We start from the raw sequence: 20,544 nt of genomic DNA, 5'->3' as shown, positions 1-20,544 counted from the left end.
AGCTTAGGCTCTGAATCTGTATTAGTCAGCCTTTCTTCCTCAGGCCTCCTGAAAATAGTAAACAAATCACTGACCCCCTTTTTTGGGGGCGGGGGGGGAAGGAGAGGAAGGATAGCTACAAAGCTTCAGGGGGCTGAGTATCTACAGCAAGCCAGAAACACAAAAGATATATTCATCTCTTAATTCAAGGGTCTATGAATACTCCCACATATCCACAACATGACATGCTTCAAAAGATCTCACTTCTTCACAAGTCACCCTTTTCAACATATAATCTCATTGTGAAGGGAATTCCCACCCCTTCATCTACCATTAAGCTCAGAGTCAACATAAATGGGTACACAAAAAAAACAAATAAATCCTTGGTTTCATCTATTTGTGCAGTACATTCAGTTATTTGAAATCCTATCCGCTGTTATAACTGACAGGTTCTGTCTCGGGGTACGTAAGAGCCAAGTTTCAGTTTTACTTTCTCAACTGGGACAGCAAGTATTAGGTGTCTTTATGGTGCTACCTGGACAAATAGTATCGCTAGATAGAATGAACCATACACACATTTGATAACAAGGTAGGTGGTTTCAGACTTCCCCCTCCACCCCTCAAATCATGTACATGACTATCCATAAACTTCGTAGTAATAACCTCAAGGACAGTGTACATAGAAGATAATACATGTGATAACATGTCACGTGTTCTACAGCTCATGGGCACCTCTGTAATTTGCAGCCTGAAAGCTAAGATATCCTAGCCATTTCCAGCTGAAATTGTACCTGCTGATGTCTGAGACTGCAATGACTTGTAAGAAGGCAAGAGTTTGGTTCAGGAAGGGTGCATTTGCTCCCACACTACATTTGTGCATTTGGGGGGGAAGACTCTGCATTAGACCCCCCCGCCCCAAAAAAAACCAAACCCCAAACAGACATTCCTCACACCAAACAGTGCTTCTTTGCTTTAGGGTGGACTGTACAAAAAAAGTTATAATCTTTCCCTGAGCTTCTCCCAGATCATAGAATTTTGATATGAGATTGTGCTGTCAGGCAAGTTTTTGACGAGGTGAAATTTGTCTAGAAAAAGATAAGTTTACCCCTGCTGGCCCCCACAAGTCCCTTGTGGAACATTTCACCTCATATTGAATTGAGTATGTAACTTAGCATTATACTCTCTAATAACCCTTACAGTCATACAGGTACAGGCAGTAATAGAGGGCATAGCTAGCTTAAGAAGGGGTGGGGGGCGTCGGCAAAGGGAAGAGAGAGACTGCCCCACCCAGCCCAGAAGTCTTGTCAGAAAAACAAAAACAAACAACAAGTTAGATTTCTTTGTGTGACAAAATAAATGTTAATGGCACCAGTCTTAGAGAATAAGTGGACAACTTAACAAGACTAAGGGTATGTCTACACTACTGGCTGGAATGGTGGGCAGTGATTGATCCAACGGGGTCAACTTATCGCATCTAGTCTAGTCCCCCACCCCCGAGCACTCCCCCATCGACTCCTGTACTCCACTATTGCAAGAGGCACAGGCGGAGTTGACTGGGGAGTGGCAGCAGTCAACTCACCATAATAAAGACACTGTGGTGAGTAGGTCTAAGTACATCGACTTCAGCCATGTTATTCACATAGCTGAAGTTGCTTAACTTAGTTTGTTCCCCCACCCCGCAAGTGTTGACCAGGGCTAAGATTTAGGACTTCAGACCAATTCATTAAAACCATTTTTATTCAAACCAAAAAAACCTTATACATATTTACCAGTATAACATTTTAACAAAGCACGTGTATTGTCTTTCTATACTGCCAGTGTCTAAACCTTATATAATGAAACCCCTACTTATGCAGTGAACATCTTCCATCCAATGAAGACCAGCTGCCTTGTTTTCCCCATGTGTTGAGTTTGTGCAAACAGCTAGATAAAAGTGAAGTGTTAACTGCATAAGAGCCCAGTGAGTTTAGCATTCGTTAAAGGTCACTGACATACCTGGATATGGAAGCCCATCAGGATGTAGGGGCACAGGCAGGCAAACAAAATTCTCAGTCTGTCTGTGCCAATCTTGACCAGAGACTTCTACAGCAATATGTTTTGGTCACTAACCTCTAAGACTGTCAGTTAGAATGTCAACTGTGGTTTAAGGGGGCATGGACCCGGCTAGGAAATCAACTTTGCAACCTGAATTTCACATCTATTCTGTGGTGTAGGGAGTCACATGTGAAACCAGACAAATGACTGATCTCACAAAACATTCCTTCCATCAGTAAGCACACGTGAACAAACAGTGAAAAAGTTTAGCTTAATGTACAAGAATCATGTGCAGTTAACCTAAATAAAAAGCTTTATTTCTTGAATTAAAATTAAATACTTGTTACTTTGTTTAACTTGTTACCGGTTGTACTAAATGGCCATAGACATGGACAGATTTTTAAGTCTGCTTTTGGTATTTTGTTCTCTTCAGTTGAGACACAGTTTAAATATACTAGGAAGTGACATGCCAAATATTTCCCTGGGTCCCAGTGTGAAGCAGGCTTTGACCAGGGAACCTTTACAGTGCACAGTCATCCATTGCCTGCTGGGTAATAGGTTATAAACCTAGCATTGTTATTTAAAAATATGAAAGAAAGCCTTTCCCTTAAGGGCTCTTACTAGACCCATCATTGTGCAACCTTGATCCTTGATTTTATAATGTACATATGGTCCCTTGAATCTTCTAAGCAGCACTTCGCTTTTCCCAGCAAGTTAACAGGCTCCTCTTGAAACCAAGAGCAGGTCAGCACTTGTCCCTGTTGCCTGCAATAGAAAAGCTGCTGTAAACTTCTTGTAAATGCTTCTACGACTGTAGATAAACAAAAAGTAACTCAAAAAGGTCACATTACCTAAGACATTATTAATTCCTGCAACTAAGTTCCGGTTCTGCATTTCCCCAATATGGAATGGGTAGTTTATATAATGTGAAGTCTTGTTTTGACTATATTGGAGGGATAATTGCAGGCAAGTGTGGACACTTACCCATGATCTGAACCATTGATACTCAGAGCTCAGTGATTCAGGAGCCAAATTAGCGATCAATGTTACCCAAAGAAGCCACAATAGTGTGAATTCATGGTTTCAGTTACTACTTTTTATATATACATTTTTCCCCTCACAGCAAAATGAGTGACTCGGTATTATTTTTTCCAACCACAATTGGTTAACAATTAAATCAGTGTTTTAATATGTGCTGGAAAGCCACAGGAGACCCATGCGAGCCTCAATTTGAGGATCACTGACCTGAACACACACCCCAACTTACCTTCTTTTAAAGGAGTCTTGGGAGCAACATTTTCCTTGCTATCATGTTGGAAAGCTTTAGAAGAATCAAAGCGCCTGATGCCCTGAATTTCATGCAGTTGCTCCTGAAGCTCTCTCTGTGCTTGTTTTTCCTTAGCTACCTGAGCACGGAGTTTTGAAACCTCCTGAAGTAGGAAACCATCACTTTAGTATAAGTCTGAGGTCACCACATTGTGAAGGAAGCAGGTATGAGACAGTTATGTTAAAATATGTTAAAGAACACTAGCCAAGAGAAGTCTGTAAAAACTGAAAGTTAAAGTTCCCAGACATCCAAAATCTATTACTTACATCTGACTCAAGAGCATGGCATTCTTGAAGCCCTCAAGTCTATTAGCGTCTCATAGCACCAATCAACCTCCCCTGCTTTCTTTGCAAGGCTCTAGCCAATGTGGCAATATGGATCTTGGGATCCATTTCTATTAGGTCTAGCAAGAGGAAAAGCTGAGAGATTTGTCCTCTCACAATTACCTGGTTTGTAAACATTAAACACTAGCCCAGATGTTGATGCCTAGAGCTGAAGCAGCTCAGTCCAACTCCAGGCTAGAGAGAAAGCTGTCCCAGATGATTTCAGTGTTAAACTCCAAATACATTTCAGATGTTTATTTAGCATATAGATAGTTTCTTAAACTAAGGTGATGTTGCTTACTGGTTGGACATAATACATGCATTAGACACGTCAGTTGACAAACCTGTTTGAGCTGGGCATTCTCATCTTTCAGCTTCATAACATGTTTGATTTTCTGCCTCTGATTCTGATGACCCAGTAGCTTAGCATATGCATCACTTAATTTGTTCAGCTCTTCTTGGGCTACACCATGTTCATTCATGAGAGCATTCTTCTCTGCCTCAAATGCATCCAGTTGTTGCTGAAAGAGAGTTTGAGTAGATCTTTCAGTGGCATTGTAATATCTTCCAAGTTAACGCCAACTCTTAATAATTGAGTGTTGACCCACAGTGATGAATCTTAAATTTCGAGGTGCTGCTTTAAAAAAAAAAAGAAAAAAGAAGTGTTTAGCACAGAGACTAACCTGAAAAGGCTTAGTTTTGTTGTGCAAGTCTTCATAGAGAGTGCGCCAGGTTTGTATCTCTTCTTTGAAGCCAGCAGCCACCTTTTCATCTACAGTTTTCCTGAACAGAAATACAAGCACAGTTTCTTAAAATATAAAGATTTTTAAACATCATGCGTTTGCAAAGGAAGCTTTTAAAAACCACTCAGTCTAGTCTTAGATGTATTCCCATTATTATGCTAGTCAGAGATCTGAAGTCACCTTGATCTTTCAACTTCAAGCTGTTTCTTGAAGTCTTCAGTTTGCTCTTCCAGTTTTGCCTGAAGTTTAGTTATCTGTGCTATGCAGGATTCCTTGGTTCTCCTTATTTCTGCTTCTTTTAGTGCTAGCTTTGTTTGGGCATCTAGAAGCATCCTAGGGAAGGGAAAAAAAAACAACAAAACAAAACAGATGTTATTTCTTCATGAAATATTTGGAGAATTTCAAATTTAATCAGTAGTAAGCAAAGCTTGCAGCATTCCAGCTACTATACTTACAGAAAGAATGGTTAGACTGAAACAGCAAGGTTTTCACTGGCAATGTTGCATAAGGCAGCCAACAGAGCGATTGTAAGGGGCTATCATCAGATTAAGCCTACAATATTTGTAATGTTTCAGTAGTTCAGACAGTATCCCTTTCTGTGCAAGGAAAGCTTCTGTAAAACCTATTGTTGATCTGTCCAATGGAGGACTGTTTTGGCACATTAAATTAACTCAAGGTATTTATGTCTTATTCCAGTAGTTGTCCGACACAAAAACAGTTGGACACAATTTTGGGTGTCTCTAGTAATGGATTACCCACTCAAGCTACGTCTCATACCAACAGATCTGCAAAGCTAAACTAAACAGGTGCGATTGAACAGTTAATATAAGCAGAAGCTTAGACTCCGAAGAAGAGCCCTTAAGTAAATCCAGCAGGAATTGTTCACTTTTGTCTCCTTCAGCATTTCAAGGTGGTGTGAACTTCAAAGTGTTTTAATGAAGCTATTTGTGAGATTCTAAACTGAACAGTTAGTGACTTCTGTAAGTCGCTATTTATCCAAGCTACAAACTTCACTGTACACAGAAGGAAAAAAAAAAAAAAAAAATCCGTTGGATGTCAAGAGGCCAACTGCTCTTTTATAATCTTACCAAAGACTTTTAAAATGCTACTTCATTCACTGGTAATCTTGTGGTTTACTAGACATATCTTGTTGTAGTCTTAAATACTGGAGATAAAAGGTTAAATAAAAGTGAACTTGTGACAGCTTTCAAGACAGTTAAATACCAGTGTAGTGTATCTTGACGTCCTAGATTAAAGAGCAAGAGAAAGTTGGGTAGCACAGATTAGTCACAAAATGTTTTACCTGGATGGACTTTAAGGCAGGCATCTTGAGGGACGAACCCCAGAATTGCAGAATTAGAGCTGTGAGATTTAGGTCGTAGAAGGCATTTGGAGAAGTAGTAAGTAGGGGTAGAAAGAGAGAAGTCTGGAAGTTCCCTTTTCAGTGTAGCCAACAGCAAGAAGATTTTGGGTGACAAGCATTTACATACAATGGAATAGATTGATAGTCCATTAACCAAGTTATGATGAGGGATTTTAAGTGTGTCACTGGGGGACCAGGGATTGTCCTTAGCTATCCAACTAAATTGAGTCACCTCCCACCCTGCAGTGCATATACTGGTGGATTTTGCACAGCAACCTCTCAATGCCCTGCAGCTGAAGGTCTATTCATCCAACAACGAGTAACAGTTCATAACACTAGTTGTACTGGAAAAATATTCCATATGGTCTGGCCATAGGCATGTCAGAGATGCCCCCCAACCACTTTAAGGAATAATCAGATGGTCCATTACCTTGCATATTCCTCTTTTGCCTTGTCTTTAGCATGTTCCAGCTCCTGGAGTTGCTGTTGTGTATCCTGACCTGCTTTTCTCAGCTCAACTAGTTTCTCCTGTAGAGAAGAATTGTCCAGTTGGAGACATGCCATTTCTTCAGTCATAGATCCCTTGTAACTAGAAGGAAAAAGGTTTAGAATCTGTTACTTAAATGATAATCTTCATTTTGCAGTGTTCAGTCCTTTTGAAGACAGTAACAATCCACCATAAGTTTGATGCAAGTTGTATTTGAGATCCCCATTACAGAAGCGTAGAAGTGTAGAGCCAGGTGCTTCAAGTGGTCATCTAATCAATTCTGCCTCAGCATGCAGATGAAGTATTTCAAGACCATCTGTGAAAAGGTGTGTCTAATCTGTTAGAGACCTCCAATGACAGGGACTTGACAACCTCCTGTTTCAGTGCTTAACTATCCTTATACAGTTAGAACTTTCCTATTATCTAACCTAAGTCTCCCTTCCTACAGATTAGGACAAGAAGCAATCGGCTTAATGTCAGTTGATTGGAGAACAAATCACTTACTTCTTTATGACAGCCCTTAACATATGAGATGATTTATCAGGTTCTCCCTCAACCTTCTCTTCTAGACTAAAGAGTATTTAAAGGAAAAAAAAAACACAAAAAAAAACCAAACACACAACACGCTATACCTTTCCTAATAGGTCAGGTGTTTTAAATTTTATCATTTGTCCACATATTTCCTAATGTGGGGTGCACAGAATTGGAAAGACTCCAGCTAAGGTCTCATCAGTTCCGAGTAGAGTGGAACAGTTCTCCCATGTCTTACATATAAGACTGTGAATACATCCCAGAAGGACATGACCCATTTTTGCAACAGCATCACATTGTTGACTCTTATTTCATTTGTGATCCATTATAGCCCCAAACCTTTTTCTACAGTATTACTGCCTAGCTAGTTCCACCCCCCCATCTCTTCGTTGTGCATTGATTTTTCCTTTCCAAGTGTAGTACTTTGCACCAATCTTTATTGAATTGCATCTTGTTGAATTCTGACCAATTCTCAATTTGTCAAGGTTGTTTTGAATTCTAATCCTGCCCTCCAAAGTGTTTGCAACCCTCCCAGTGTGGTGCAATCCGCAAGTTTTAGAACCATACTCCAAGTCATTAATGGCACATCAAATATAGGTTTACAGATACCTACTGGAGTGCCCAAATTATAAGCAGAGTCTGCAATCCTGTTGAGATTGTACCAAAACTTCAAGATTCAATTCAATTAGTACAGATGACCAAATACAAAAAACCCTCTCCATTTCTGTCAGAAGTCACCAATGGGTCAGACATAACTCTCTGAATGCCCTTTTGTATGGCAAACAGTTACTCATTGTTTTAAAAGTTAGGAAAGTACTGGCAGACAAGCAAAGTGTTTTTAAAACTGGTAGTGGATACAGAAATAGCAAAGAGTTTAAAAGTACAAGATTACCAGTTCAATTTTAAAATACTTTGCAACATCATGTGTAGTTTCCAGGGATTAAAACAACAGTATCCCTTATTGGAGAACAGCTTGTGATCAGAAATTTAGCTATCATAATATTCAGCTGGATCTTAACAGAAAGTTAAGCTGCACTTGTCAATCCAAATAGTCCTACTGTAGTTTTGGTTTCAGGAATGGGAATATCATTTGGAAAGTGTCCCACTAACATTAATAGTGTTGGGTTACAAGTGTATGGCACGTGTCATGTACACAAGAAGTTGAGTGAAAGATTTAAAGCCCACATAGGTGCTGACTCCATGGGTGCTCCAGGGCTAGAACATCCATGGGGGGGCAGATGCTCAGCACTCTCTGGTCACCTGTTTGGCACCAGGCAGAGCGGGTGGGGCACCTACCTGGAAAAAGTGAAAGTCTGAGCCTGTGAAAGCACACTTACCGATATCTCCCTCCAGCATCTAGAGTAAATTTGCATACCTTTCAAATTCAGCGACATTTTCTCCAAGTTTACGCAGCGTGTTGCTGTGCTCTTCTTGCATCTGAAGAATAGCTTTACTGTGTGTTTCATTGGTTCTCTCCAACTCAGCATTCTTCCTGAAAATAGATTTTAATATTCTATTCTTGAGTCCAAATCTTGGTATTGGTCTAGGACAAACAGCCGTGGTTGTGCTTCCTGTTACCTCTGATCCAAACCAGTATATTTCTTTCCTCAAGACCACTTTCAAGAGTTAAACATTACACTGCCTAGCGGGTTTGATTTTACAAAATTTCCTTTCCCCAGAGCTTTAATTTCAGTTGTCTCTGTAGGTTGGGATTTTTACCATGGAAGTAGAAGGAATTTGAGTTCAGGTGGGAGGAAGAAGAGCTGCATGTAAGGCGCTTAGACCAATTAATCTCAACTCTGAGATTAAAACAAACTGTTTCTTCCCTGGTCCTCCCAGCATGTCTTCTTGGGATAGTTTAATTTCTCCAGAACCCTAAAGTCAATGTTATCCAGTTGGGCTAGAGTATTCTAGATTTTAAATCTTCATATGGAACAGAAATAGCTCTTTAGAGCTAGCAGGTTTAATAAGAGCTTAAATAGAGTACATTTGTGCACAACACCTTGCTTTATGTACTTTTTCATGATTCTGAATCAGTAAACTGTCTAGCAGTTCATAAATTACATCTAATTCTGAGATTAGACACCCTAATGTTGGATAGAAAAATAAAAATAGTAATTGATTTAACACCTTTGCTACAGGGTTAGCTGCTGTTCAACCAGTGTTTTTAACCTAACACTTCAGTCCTTAAGTTGCTGAGCAACTTGGTGTCCTTATAACTTAGGCCCTATCAAATTCATGGCCATTTTGGTCAATTTCACAATCATAGGATTTTACAAATAGATTTAAATAGCTGAATCATGACATTTTACTGAAAATTTCAGTGTTGTAATTGTAGGGGTCCTGACCCAAAAAGGGAGTTATGGGGGAGGGGATGGGGGTCACAATGTTATTGCAGGTGGGATGCGATACTGCTATAGGCAGTTGTGCTGCCACCTTCAGAGATGGGCAAATGGAAAGTAGTGGCTGCTGGTTGGGAGCCCAGATCTCAAGGCTCAGTCGCTGCCAGCAGCACAACTGCCATGGGGAGGAGGGATAGTGCAGTGTTTTGAGCATTGGCCTGCTAAACCCAGGGTTGTGAGTTCAATCCTTGAGGGGGCCACTTAGGGATCTGGGGCAAAAATTGGGGATTGGTCCTGCTTTGAGCAGGGGGTTGGACTAGATGACCTCCTGAGGTCCCTTCCAACCCTGATTGTCTATGAACTGCCACTCTCTGGCTGTCCAGCTCTGAAGGCAGCACAGAAGTAAGGGTGGCAATACCACAATTCCCCCCTAAAATGACCTTGCGCCTGCCCTCCTGCAACTCCCTTTTTGGGACAGTACCCCCCCCCCCCATTTGAGAAACATTGGTATCCCCTGAATCTGTACAGTATAGGGTAAAAGCACACAAAAAAAGGACCAGATTTCACAGTCCCACATTTTTCATGGCTGTAGATTTGGTAGGGCCTTATAACAGATACAATTGAGTTGTTAAAATTTAAGAGCTGCTTTTTGAAAATACTGCATTAGATCCAATTGCTATAGAAAAATGAGCTGGTGGCCACTGGTCAATTTAGTCCTGTGTATTCTAGTGAGAATTTTTTTTTTTTTTTTTTTTAAACTAAACCTGGGTTTGGCATTTGTATTTCCAAATTCATTACAAGCAACAGTTAGAGTTACTCTTTTCACAAACCCTTTCAGCTTTGCTTCCATCTGTGCTAGCTCTTCAGCTCGGGACTTGTTCTCTTGTTCCAAGCGCTTTACCAGCTTATCAGCCTTTTCTTCCTTAATATGCAGTTTATCCAACTCATCCATAGCTTCTTCCAGTTCTTCCTCCAAAAGGAGCCTCTCATTTTTCATCTCTTCTTGAAACTCTAGCAGCTTTTGATACATGGAAGTGGAAAGTTCCTGCAGGCACAAACACATAGCTATTAGTACAAAGGAGTTTTGTTTAAGTTTACACAGTGATCTTAGTTTTCATGAACAAGATTAAGGGCTTGTGTACATGAGGTTGACTAGCTAACAGCTATTCTACTATAGCTACGCCAGTCCGTTTCCTCTGTGTAAACAAGCCCTTACTCATCAATACATTCACAATGGGTTTAATCTAAACCAGAGCAAGAATTCAATAGCATTTGCTATGGGAGTAGATCAAGTCTGTATTTCGTTTACCTTCTCTTGTTGCAGCTGAGAACAGATCTCCTCCTGTTTCTGCTGAAGTTTTTGGTGTTCTTGCTCCTCTAGGAGGAGTCTCTTTTTCAAGCTTTCTATTTCAGCATTCATACTTTGCTCTTTTTCTCTGTTCTCCATTAAGAGTTTCTCTATGGAAGAGAAAGTTGCCAATATAAAAAAAGCTTTGAGGACAGAATAATTAAGATCTGTGCCCTACAGTACATTATGGTGCTAATAAGCGATGGTCACGTAAACACCACCCTATACTGGAAACCTACTGACCGCTATTCCTACCTACATGCCTCCAGCTTTCACCCAGGCCACACCACACAATCCATTGTCTACAGCCAAGCTCTACGATACAACCGCATTTGCTCCAACTCCTCAGACAGAGACAAAACACATACAAGATCTCTATCAAGTGTTCTTACAACTACAATACCCACCTGCTGAAGTGAAGAAACAGATTGACAGAGCCAGAAGAGTACCCAGAAGTCACCTACTACAGGATAGGCCCAGCAAAGAAAATAACAGAACGCCAGTAGCCATCACCTTCAGCCCCCAACTAAAACCTCTCCAACGCATCATCAAGGATCTACAATCTATCCTGAAGGATGATCCATCACTCACAGATCTTGGGAGACAGGCCAGTCCTTGCTTACAGACGGCCCCCCAACCTGAAGCAAATACTCACCAGCAACCATACAACAGAACCACTAACCCAGAAACCTATCCTTGCAACAAAGCCTGTTGCCAACTGTGTCCACATATCTATTCAGGGGACACCATCATAGGGCCTAATCACATCAGCCACACTATCAGAGGCTCATTCACCTGCACATCTACAATGTGATATATGCCATCATGTGCCAGCAATGCCCCTCTGCCATGTACATTGGTCACACTGGACAGTCTCTACATAAAAAAATAAATGGACACAAATCAGAAGTCAAGAATTATAACATTCAAAAACCAGTCAGAGAACACTTCAGTCTCTTTGGTCACTTGATTACAGACCTAAAAGTTTCAATTCTTCAAACAAACAAAAAAAAAAAATTCAAAAACAGACTCCAACAAGAGACTGCTGAATTGGAATTAATTTGCAAACTGGATACAATTAACTTAGGCTTGAATAGAGACTAGGAGCGGATGGGTCATTACACAAAGTAAAACTATTTCCCCTTGTTTATTCCTCCCCACACTGTGCCTCAGACACTCTTGTCAACTGCTGGAAATGGCCCACCTTGATTATCACTACAAAGGTGTCCCCACCCCCCCCAGGCTCTCCTGCTAGTAATAGCTCATCTTAAGTGATCACTTTAGTTACAGTGTGTATGGTAACACCCATTGTTTCATGTCCTCTATGTATATAAATCTCCCCACTGTATTTTCCACTGAATGCATCCGATGAAGTGAGCTGTAGCTCATGAAAGCTTATGCTCAAATAAAATGGTTAGTTTAAGGTGCCACAAGTACTCCTTTTCTTTCTACAGTACACTGTGGTGCTCCATCTTCACTTTAAAAAAAAAAAAAAAAGAGACACACACACACCCCTTTCCCACAACTTGGTGAGCTGCTGAGTTTATCATATGAACATTCTTCCATCCTAGGTGACAAGAGCAAACATTAAGACTTTACCTCCCTTAGCATCAAAGGAAGTGGGGCAGGACGAAGCATAACCCTCTCCCAGAACAGCTACTGGGGATTAGAGAGGGGTGTGCAGAGATGAGAGTCACTTAGTGGAGTCAAGAGCCAGAAGATACCACGGTATGCAGCAGTGAATTGTGACAATGCAATGCTGCACTGCTGCCTGGAGAATGGCTTACACCCCATTAGCCACCATATTAGAATATGGAACTAGAACCAAAGTGATTTTTCAAGTGGAATCATACTTACCCTGGAATTTCCAGAGTGTAAACTAACTGGTTCAGACAACTCCCCATTCCCACCCCACCCCCATCTGCTGCTGGGTGAAGTTTTTAGTATTTGTTAGTAACAATACTTCTGACTAGAATCTGGGATAATAGGTAAAGAAGCAGATCAGTGTAACTACATACCAGTTTTGACTTGGGACACACTAGCTGACATTTCAACAGAATCATGTTACATAAGGTCTAAATGAAATCAGTTTGGACATGGGCCCAGAGACTCAGCCCATAGGCTATAACAATTACCTTTTTCTTGTTCAAGCAACTGACACCTTTCATTAAGCTCTTTGATTAGTTTAGATAGCTCTTCTTCTTTTGTTGTAAAACAATCTTTCAAGGCCACAATGTCCTGGTCCTTTTGTGCCAGTATCTGCTCCATATGGAGAAGATCTAGTTTGTACTTCTCTATCTGTTCTGCAACTCCACTAAGAAAAAAAATCCAGAATTACATTTTGCTTAATTTTATATTTGTTTTGTCACAATTTTCACCAACATAATCCCCATGTAACATTGAGGTCCCAAGTATCTAAACAGGACTTGGGAAAGATTCCTTTCTAGGTGGAAGAGCTCAGGACAGGATCTATATTAATGGGCAATGATGGAGATCAGATCTTTATAGTTCACCTTTCAAAGTGGAAGCTGCATTAGAGAGTTAACTTGTACTGAAGATTGGTTGTGTTAACTAAAAGACTCAGATCATTCCTCCTATGGAAAAATATTCATGAAGACTCCTATGAAATTCTCTGAGTGCCCCCCAACCCCAGCCACTTGGACTGGTTGGGGGTTTGCCCTTCTCCAGAGAGAAGTGGAAACCAGTCTCAGATTTATGCAGGAACTGCACAGATCCAAGCAAGTCACAATGTCCGACTTACTGCATGAAGATACAAGGCTCTGCTTAAGCACCCCCCCACCCCCACCGTGCATCTTTGTATCTCTCTGCACCCCTTTAAGGGGCAGGGTGGATTTCCAACAAAGAAAGTGCTACAGAAATTTACTGCAGCCCAATTCCACACTAATTGTACATATGCCTTCTCTATATTGCAATCTGCAATACACTTAGCTGTCCCATTGATCTTGGAAGACATATGTATTGAAGGTATGTCTACACAACTGATGTTAAAGAGCTGCTGTGGCTGTGTAGTGCTGAAACTTTCCCTCGCGGAAGTAGTTTTATTACAGCACTGACTACCAGGGCTGCAAAAAACCAAAACATACCTTCCACGAGAGGAATAGCTCCCACGCTGTAGCACTGTCTACACTGCCACTTTACAGCACTGACATTTGCATCGCTCCGGGGGTTGTTTTTTCACACCCCTGAGCGAAGAAAGTTTTGGCACTGTAAGTGGCAGTGTAGACCAGGCCTAAGATGGAAAATCCAGCATATTAAAAAAATGAAAAACAAAAACAAAAAAACCCACCACACTCTGCATAGACAGTGTTGACCAGACAGTTTGTACATAGTAGTGTAGAAAGCTACTTCCATAGAGAGGTGAAACCTTGCTCAAAACTTCCAAGAGTCAAGCTAATGTGAAGGTTTTAAATTTAAGAAATGGACTAGAGATTTCCCCCCACCTATAGAAAGGGAAGAGTCATAATACTGATGTTGGTACAATTCAAATTAGAAATACCACTAAAGGCTTGATCAAGCCCCTACAACTAAAAGACTAAGTGACACTTGATTTGTCAAATCTAAAATAGAGACTTGTTACCTGAGTTCTGTAATATATTCCAAGAGTTTCTCAGTGTCAGACTTTTCTTCAACCTTGTCTCTCTCAGTAGCAGTTCTAAAAATAAGACATTTAGATGCTGCACTTAACATGACAGTTCTAAAACCAGATACTCAAGAAGAGCAGCACAGAGCTAGAGGTTAATAAGTAGCTGCCTGCAGACAACTAACAGACATTCTGCATTCATCTGTGGATTGCTAGTATTAAGGCATCTAATCATGCACCAGAAGACACCTAGACGACAAGTAATTCAGTACTACACAATAGGAAATGAGAGTTGCATTTCAGTAGATTTTGCATTGTCAATTTCAAATACGAATGTTCAGCCATTCACATATATGTGGGAAGGAACAAACAAACTTTAAGGAGAGCTAATGCTAACTCACAGAATAAGTTAATTCAATCTCTTCCATACCCAGCCTAGGGGCTCTCTGTCCTACAGTCTGGGAAGGAGGTGGCAGGAGATGCCGAGGTCCTGCCTAGTCAGTGACTGCTGCTTCTGGTAGAAGTGAGAAAATGGTATTAGGGATCTGAAAAATCAAGAAGATTTTTCTGCCCATCTGTGATGTTCATGATTAGGGACACCAGTTGTACGACAACCAGGTAGCCTTCTTCAAAAGGCTGAAGCCTCTCTCATGTCCTGGCCACATTAACAAGTCAACATACTGAGGTCTCTCATGACTAGTTGCATTCCTCAGGAACTGTTAGCTCTAAGTTTACCAGTAGAATCATCACCACCAGTTTCATGAATTTTACTTTTATTATCAAACTCAAAGTGCAATGTTAGTAGTCAAATGACTGAGCTGAGACATTGAAAAGTGTACAAACCATATTTAGTATAATGCTTGAGCTCAGGGTGGTATGGGTCACACTTGAGATTCATTTTGAAGTGTGCACTGATATAGAGAAGCAGTAGCCTGCACAGTGAGGTGAAGAACACTGGTTGCTGACTGGCTTCAGGGTAGAATTTGAGGTGATGGCTGGGGCCTGCCTCTCTGCCCTTGTGATACACCACCTCAACTTGAGGCACTTGATTTGCAGTCTTTAGAAGCCAACTTTTTCTTACATAGAAAGGCATTCTCCACAATGGGTATTACAGCAAGTTGGAGGGGGAATAGCTGGACCTTCAGGTCAGAAATTCTCACAACACCCTCGTGAGGGAGAGAAGTGTTGTTCCCCATTTTGTAGTTGGAGAATGGAGGCATAAGTTTCACTGAAGAGTCTACAGCTGGGTCAGGAACTGAATCCAGATCGCTTGAGTCCTAGTCCAGTACCTTATCCTCTAAACTATCCTTCTTACCATATTATACATGCTAGTTCACCTGAGTGTTGGGCAACTGGTTACCTACAGTACACCAATAGCTCAAGCTGATACAAAAGAAATTAAAGTCTTGCAGGATGCAATCCCTTCTTTTTGCTATGGAATGGAAGTCACCCAAGGTTGACTGATTTTAATTGCAGTCACAACTGGAGTACTAGAGGAGCTATTTTGTCTGCTACAAATAGATGCTAAGGGGTAGTGTCATATACTAGGCACCTCTTACAACCCCTATACCGGATTTGCAGGGTGACTTTATTAGTTTCCTCCTACACCAGATTCCAATCCACTGGCAAGCTCCTGTCAACTCCCTGTTTTCAGTACTTCTCTTCTCCTTAGCATCTGAGGGCACTCATTTAAATTTGCCATATGTTACACACTTACAGTTAAGTATAAGCAACAATGAAAGAGTTGGTAATTTACACCAGAGGTAATTCCTCTGTTACTTACAGTTTTTCTTCCAGCTGTGCTACTTTTCCTTTGGAATGCACTAGATTCCTCTGGACTGCCTGCAGCTTCATTTCCATGTCTTCCTGTTTAGCAAGGACATTCTTTGAAGAGAAAAAACAAAGTCATTAGTTAATAGCTATAGCAGTTTCACAAGCATAAAAATACAGCCAGCAAGTTATATTCCTACAATGCATCGTGGCAGGCTTATTTATCCAGGGTAGTTTGCTACCATAAATCAGCATTTACTATTGGTACAGCCCAGTGCAGTTGGAGTCAGATTATGACTTTGGAATTCAAGATGAATATGAAGTGAAAACATATATCAGGAAGGTATATTAAAGGCAGCGATTTTTACAGAATTAAATGACACTATTTTGTTTTCTTTCTGGAGGCAGTGGAGTCTAAACACATAATTGGATTGTGATCCTGTATGATTGAAGATAACCATTTGTATTGCTGTTATACAGTTGCAACAAATCTTATACAAAGTGTATCATGTAAGCGGTCAATGGAAAAGTTACAATTTGTCAAGAACGATTATTCTGGTTAAATCCATGCATCACTGTATCTGAAGTTACAGATCTATATTTGTATCTCAAACATGTATTGTATGCCTTGGTGACACCTCCAAGCTAGATTTATATCAGGGCTAGCCAACTATGTGTTGGTGGCCCATTAAGGCCTGCCTCTTCAGTGGCTCACAATGGGCCATTGAATGGGCCTTTCCTGTGGTTGCAGGGGTGGGCAAACTTTGTGAATAGAAATTGTATGGGAGACCATGAATACTCACAAAATCGGGGTTTGGTCTGCAGGAGGGTGCTTTGCGACAGAGGGATTCAGAGGGTGGGAGGGGAATCAGGGCTGGGGCAGGGCCAGGAATGAGAGGTTTGGAGAGTGCTCTGGATGGAGTTTGAGGGGTTTGGAGGGGGTGGGGAAGATAGAAGATCAGGGCTGGGGTAGGGGATTGGGGCATGTGGGGAGGCTCAGGGGTGCAGGCTCCAGGCAGTGGTTACGTCCAGCGGCTCCCGGAAGCAGTGACATGTCCCTTCTCCGGCTACTATACAGATGCACGGCCAGGCAGCTCTGCACCCTGCCGCTTTTGCGGGCACCGCCCCTGCAGCTCCCATTGGCCGGGAACCATCCAAAGTGACAACTATCACCAGCAGGAGAGTGAATGTGTGTGTGGGGGGGTGGAGGGTGAGAAAACCTGGATTTGTGCTGGAAATGGCCCACCTGATGATCACTTTAGATAAGCTATTACCAGCAGGACAGTGGGGTGGGAGGAGGTATTGGTTCATATTCTCTCTGTATATATAAAGTCTGCTGCAGTTTCCACGATATGCATCTGATGAAGTGAGCTGTAGCTCACGAAAGCTTATGCTCTAATAAATTGGTTAGTCTCTAAGGTGCCACAAGTACTCCTTTTCTTTTAGCCATTCAATAACTTCTTTTTTTAATAAATTTTTTTATAGTTAGCCAATCCTTAGTAAGCTGACAGTGTGATAGCTGGGTAAGATCTGAGATACTTACATATTGACCAGGGGTGTCTGATCTTTCAGGATTAGTAGAACCTCACATATAATGAATTGGGTTTTTCCAGTAACCTCTCACTGTACTAGACTGGTTTGTCTGGATGGGAAACCAATGGCTGGAATAATTAAGAGGGACTGTGTTTGGCTTTTTGGTAGTCAGTGTGGTGCTACAGAAGCTCTTTTGATAGGGATTTGGTGAATCTAATTAAAAAGGATAAACCACTACACTTTTGGTTAATGTCTACCCTGTCTCTTGCAGTCTGCCCCAAGTGTGGCATTCTCAGTGTGGTCCATCCCAGGCACATTGATGTTGTGACATCAAAGGATTTCTAGGAGCTTCATTATCTGGTTTCTGCTCTTGTCTTTGCTGTAGATTTGCAGTGCAAACTTGAAGTCATTTGAGTCCTTTGGCTCACTCCACCATTCTGTTAAATGGGAAGAATAGCTACTTCTGACAGTGGAGTTGGAAAAACCCATTATTTGCAAGTTGATTTGTAATTAAAGGCATTTAAATTGCAAGCTACAATGTAGAAATGCTAGTACCCTGCTTCTAATTCTGGAAGAGATTCAAGTTCCTGTCTTATGAGCAATTTCATTATAGTAATTTACCTTATTCTTTGCCTCCATCTTGTTCCTGAGCTTCATTAACTCCATGCATAGACTGCTCATTTTTTTCTGTGTGCCATCTTCAGAAAACTTAAAGAACCAGAAAGTTTAACACAGAATTAGCCCTACACAGAAGAGCAATTCACATATTCATTTAATAAGGGCCTTCCCTGACACTTAATCTCCCCCCCACTTAATCCTGCCTCCAAAAGAAGATATCTGCATTTCTTACCAGACTTAAGGGAAGCACTTGTAAATTGACTTTGCTTAAATTGCAAAGTGCACAAGCCAAGGCAAATGTACATTGAAAAAGCATATTTGTGGCTTTAGACTCTTAAATTATAAAGTTTTACAGCAGGGGTTGGTAATCTTTGAGAAGTAGCATTCATTAATTTAAGTTTTTACAGGGGCCTCCTGACAGAACCCCAGACTGGCAGCGGGCTGAGTGGGGTCCCAGACTGGCAGCGTGGGTGCCAGACAGAACCCCAGACCGGCAGCAGGCTGAGCAGCTCAGACTGCTGCCAGTCTGGTGTTCCATCTGGCACCTGTGCTGTCGGTCTGGGGTCCTGGCTGCTGGCCCCGCTCAGCCTGCTGCAGGCCTGGATGGCCAGGACCCCAGATTAGCAATGCATTGAGCCGCTCAGCCCGCTGCCAGTCTGGGGTTCCATCTGCCAGCTGGGGTCTGGCCGCTGGCCCCACTCAGCCCGTTGCCGGCCCAGGGTTCCGTCCATCCAGGCCGGCAGCGGCCAGGACCCAGGCTGGCAGCAGAGTGCCACTAAAAATCAGCTTGCGTGCTGCCTTTGGCGCACATGCTGCAGGTTGCTGACTCTGTTCTACAGTATCCACTACTGAAGTGTTGCAATGTAGCATAAGAGAAGTGTTGTAAAAGTTTCACTCTATTTAACTGAATCAGAGTTATGAATTTAACACAGTATAATAGGTCCCATTGCTGGTGAGGGCAGGAACCTGAAGGGTTGAAGTTAGAGCCCTAGAAACTTACTATACCCAAAATGTTTCTACACAAGCCACTAATAATTTCCACTGAAAGTTTACCATTTGCTTATGCATAAATTCTAGTTGCACCTTAGAATCAACAGCAGAATTGAACTTGTTACCTGTCAAGTCTAACCAGTTTGATCAAAAGAACTCAGCCACACAAGTACACACTTAATATGGGACTTTAGTCGGAGGGTAGGATATGCCTCAGTTGCTTATGTCAAGGTAATTAAAGCTAGTAGGTAAAATCCTGGCCCTACTGAAGTCAGTGGCAAAGTTTCCATAGACTTCAATGGGGACAGAATTTCACCCATTTATCTTTAACCTATCTTTCACCCATTTATCTTTAACCTTCTTCCACCTATGAACTCTTTGTCAGTGTCCTCCAAAGCAACAAACAATCACAAAAAAACATTCTCCTTGCACAGCATCTTGGTTGCTAGTTTAGCAGGAAATTTACCTTTCCTCTCTTATGCACTACATTGGTACAACTCACACAGGCACAAGAGGAGAGGACATTTTGCAGACAGTAACACCAAGCGTCCCTGTCTACCCAGCAGTATTACTTCAACTTTGTTATAACATAATTTGTTCCACATTACAGTGAGAAAGTGTGAAAGACAACAGTGCAACTAAAGTTTAAATTGCCATATAAATTTACAAATACAGCCTAGTACTCCATTCACACAAGCCTGAGCATTAGCCCTACTGGTCAACCTACCAACCCCAATCTAACGGATTAGGTCCAGTCTTTTTTCTTAATTGTATCCAAAAAAACCCCCAAAACATTAACTTTATTGCTTGTGAACAAGCTTGCAGATGTTACCTGCACAGAAAATGACAAAAACCATAGCAAGTCTCTGCTAACTTGATTAAGGGGATCCAATTCCAGACAAATACCTTTGATTTTAGAAATTCATTAGTTCTTGTTAATTCAAGAAGCTGTTTTTCCAAGGAAGCAACATTTGCTGAGAGAGAGGTTTTCTCCCTGACTGCTGCAGTTAGTTTTGCTTCAGACTTCATGAAATCCTCCTCTAGAGCCTGGAGTCTTTTATCTTGCTCTCCACGTTCTCTCACTAATGCACGAATCTAGAGGAAACATGTTGTTTGAATATTTATTACACTTCTCCAATTTAAAAAAAAAAAAAAAAAAAAAAAAAAAAACCCACCCAAAAACATACAGCCATCCCCTGCCAAGTTCGGTTTGAGTGATGCTCATTGTTCTCCTGTGAAGACAGATTATCCTTAGTTATAAATAACTTTCAACTGTTGGAAAGGACATGTGAGTTACTACAGAAAATCTTTACCTGCCATTAAGTTTAGTAGATTTTGTATCCTTAGCATATCATCTGGCTACTTTACCCTACTCAGTTTATTTCAACTGGGGTGCAAGTCAGTAATGTCATGTCTTCTCTAATTTGCCGTGTGGGCAAAGCTGGCCCTCTGGACTGAGGGGTGGAAAGACACTTATGACAACATCACACCCTTAACATCCGAGCGAAGTTTTACATGAAGCCAAAATATAGTTTTGGTGGTGAAAGGGAGAAGT

The 20,544-nt window shown here is 41.3% G+C and overlaps 1 protein-coding gene across 2 annotated transcripts in view; it reads right to left on the bottom strand.

Annotated features, from left to right (window-relative positions):
- Nucleotides 1–1,739: 1,739 nt before the first annotated feature.
- Nucleotides 1,740–20,544, bottom strand: part of HMMR (hyaluronan mediated motility receptor) — a 25,268-nt gene continuing 6,463 nt past the window's right edge. Inside the window, exons 5-19 of one of the 2 annotated variants that reach the window (XM_073355915.1) lie at nt 20,165–20,221; nt 19,896–20,084; nt 18,003–18,089; nt 15,862–15,962; nt 14,076–14,150; nt 12,613–12,791; nt 10,439–10,587; nt 9,960–10,174; nt 8,163–8,279; nt 6,200–6,358; nt 4,587–4,739; nt 4,347–4,446; nt 4,008–4,184; nt 3,281–3,443; nt 1,740–2,778 (exon numbers count right to left, since the gene is read on the bottom strand). In XM_073355915.1, coding sequence (XP_073212016.1) covers nt 2,759–2,778; nt 3,281–3,443; nt 4,008–4,184; nt 4,347–4,446; nt 4,587–4,739; nt 6,200–6,358; nt 8,163–8,279; nt 9,960–10,174; nt 10,439–10,587; nt 12,613–12,791; nt 14,076–14,150; nt 15,862–15,962; nt 18,003–18,089; nt 19,896–20,084; nt 20,165–20,221 — 1,941 coding nt within the window. In that variant the 3' untranslated portion in view covers nt 1,740–2,758. The remainder of the gene's footprint in view (nt 2,779–3,280; nt 3,444–4,007; nt 4,185–4,346; nt 4,447–4,586; nt 4,740–6,199; nt 6,359–8,162; nt 8,280–9,959; nt 10,175–10,438; nt 10,588–12,612; nt 12,792–14,075; nt 14,151–15,861; nt 15,963–18,002; nt 18,090–19,895; nt 20,085–20,164; nt 20,222–20,544) is intronic. The other variant, XM_073355917.1, reaches the window with a different exon arrangement.

The sequence above is a fragment of the Lepidochelys kempii genome, chromosome 8, assembly GCF_965140265.1.
Source record: "Lepidochelys kempii isolate rLepKem1 chromosome 8, rLepKem1.hap2, whole genome shotgun sequence".
In the NCBI taxonomy this organism is placed as follows: Eukaryota; Metazoa; Chordata; order Testudines; family Cheloniidae; genus Lepidochelys; species Lepidochelys kempii.
Note: the sequence above shows the minus strand (reverse complement) of the source record. Positions and strands in the feature narration are given on the sequence as shown.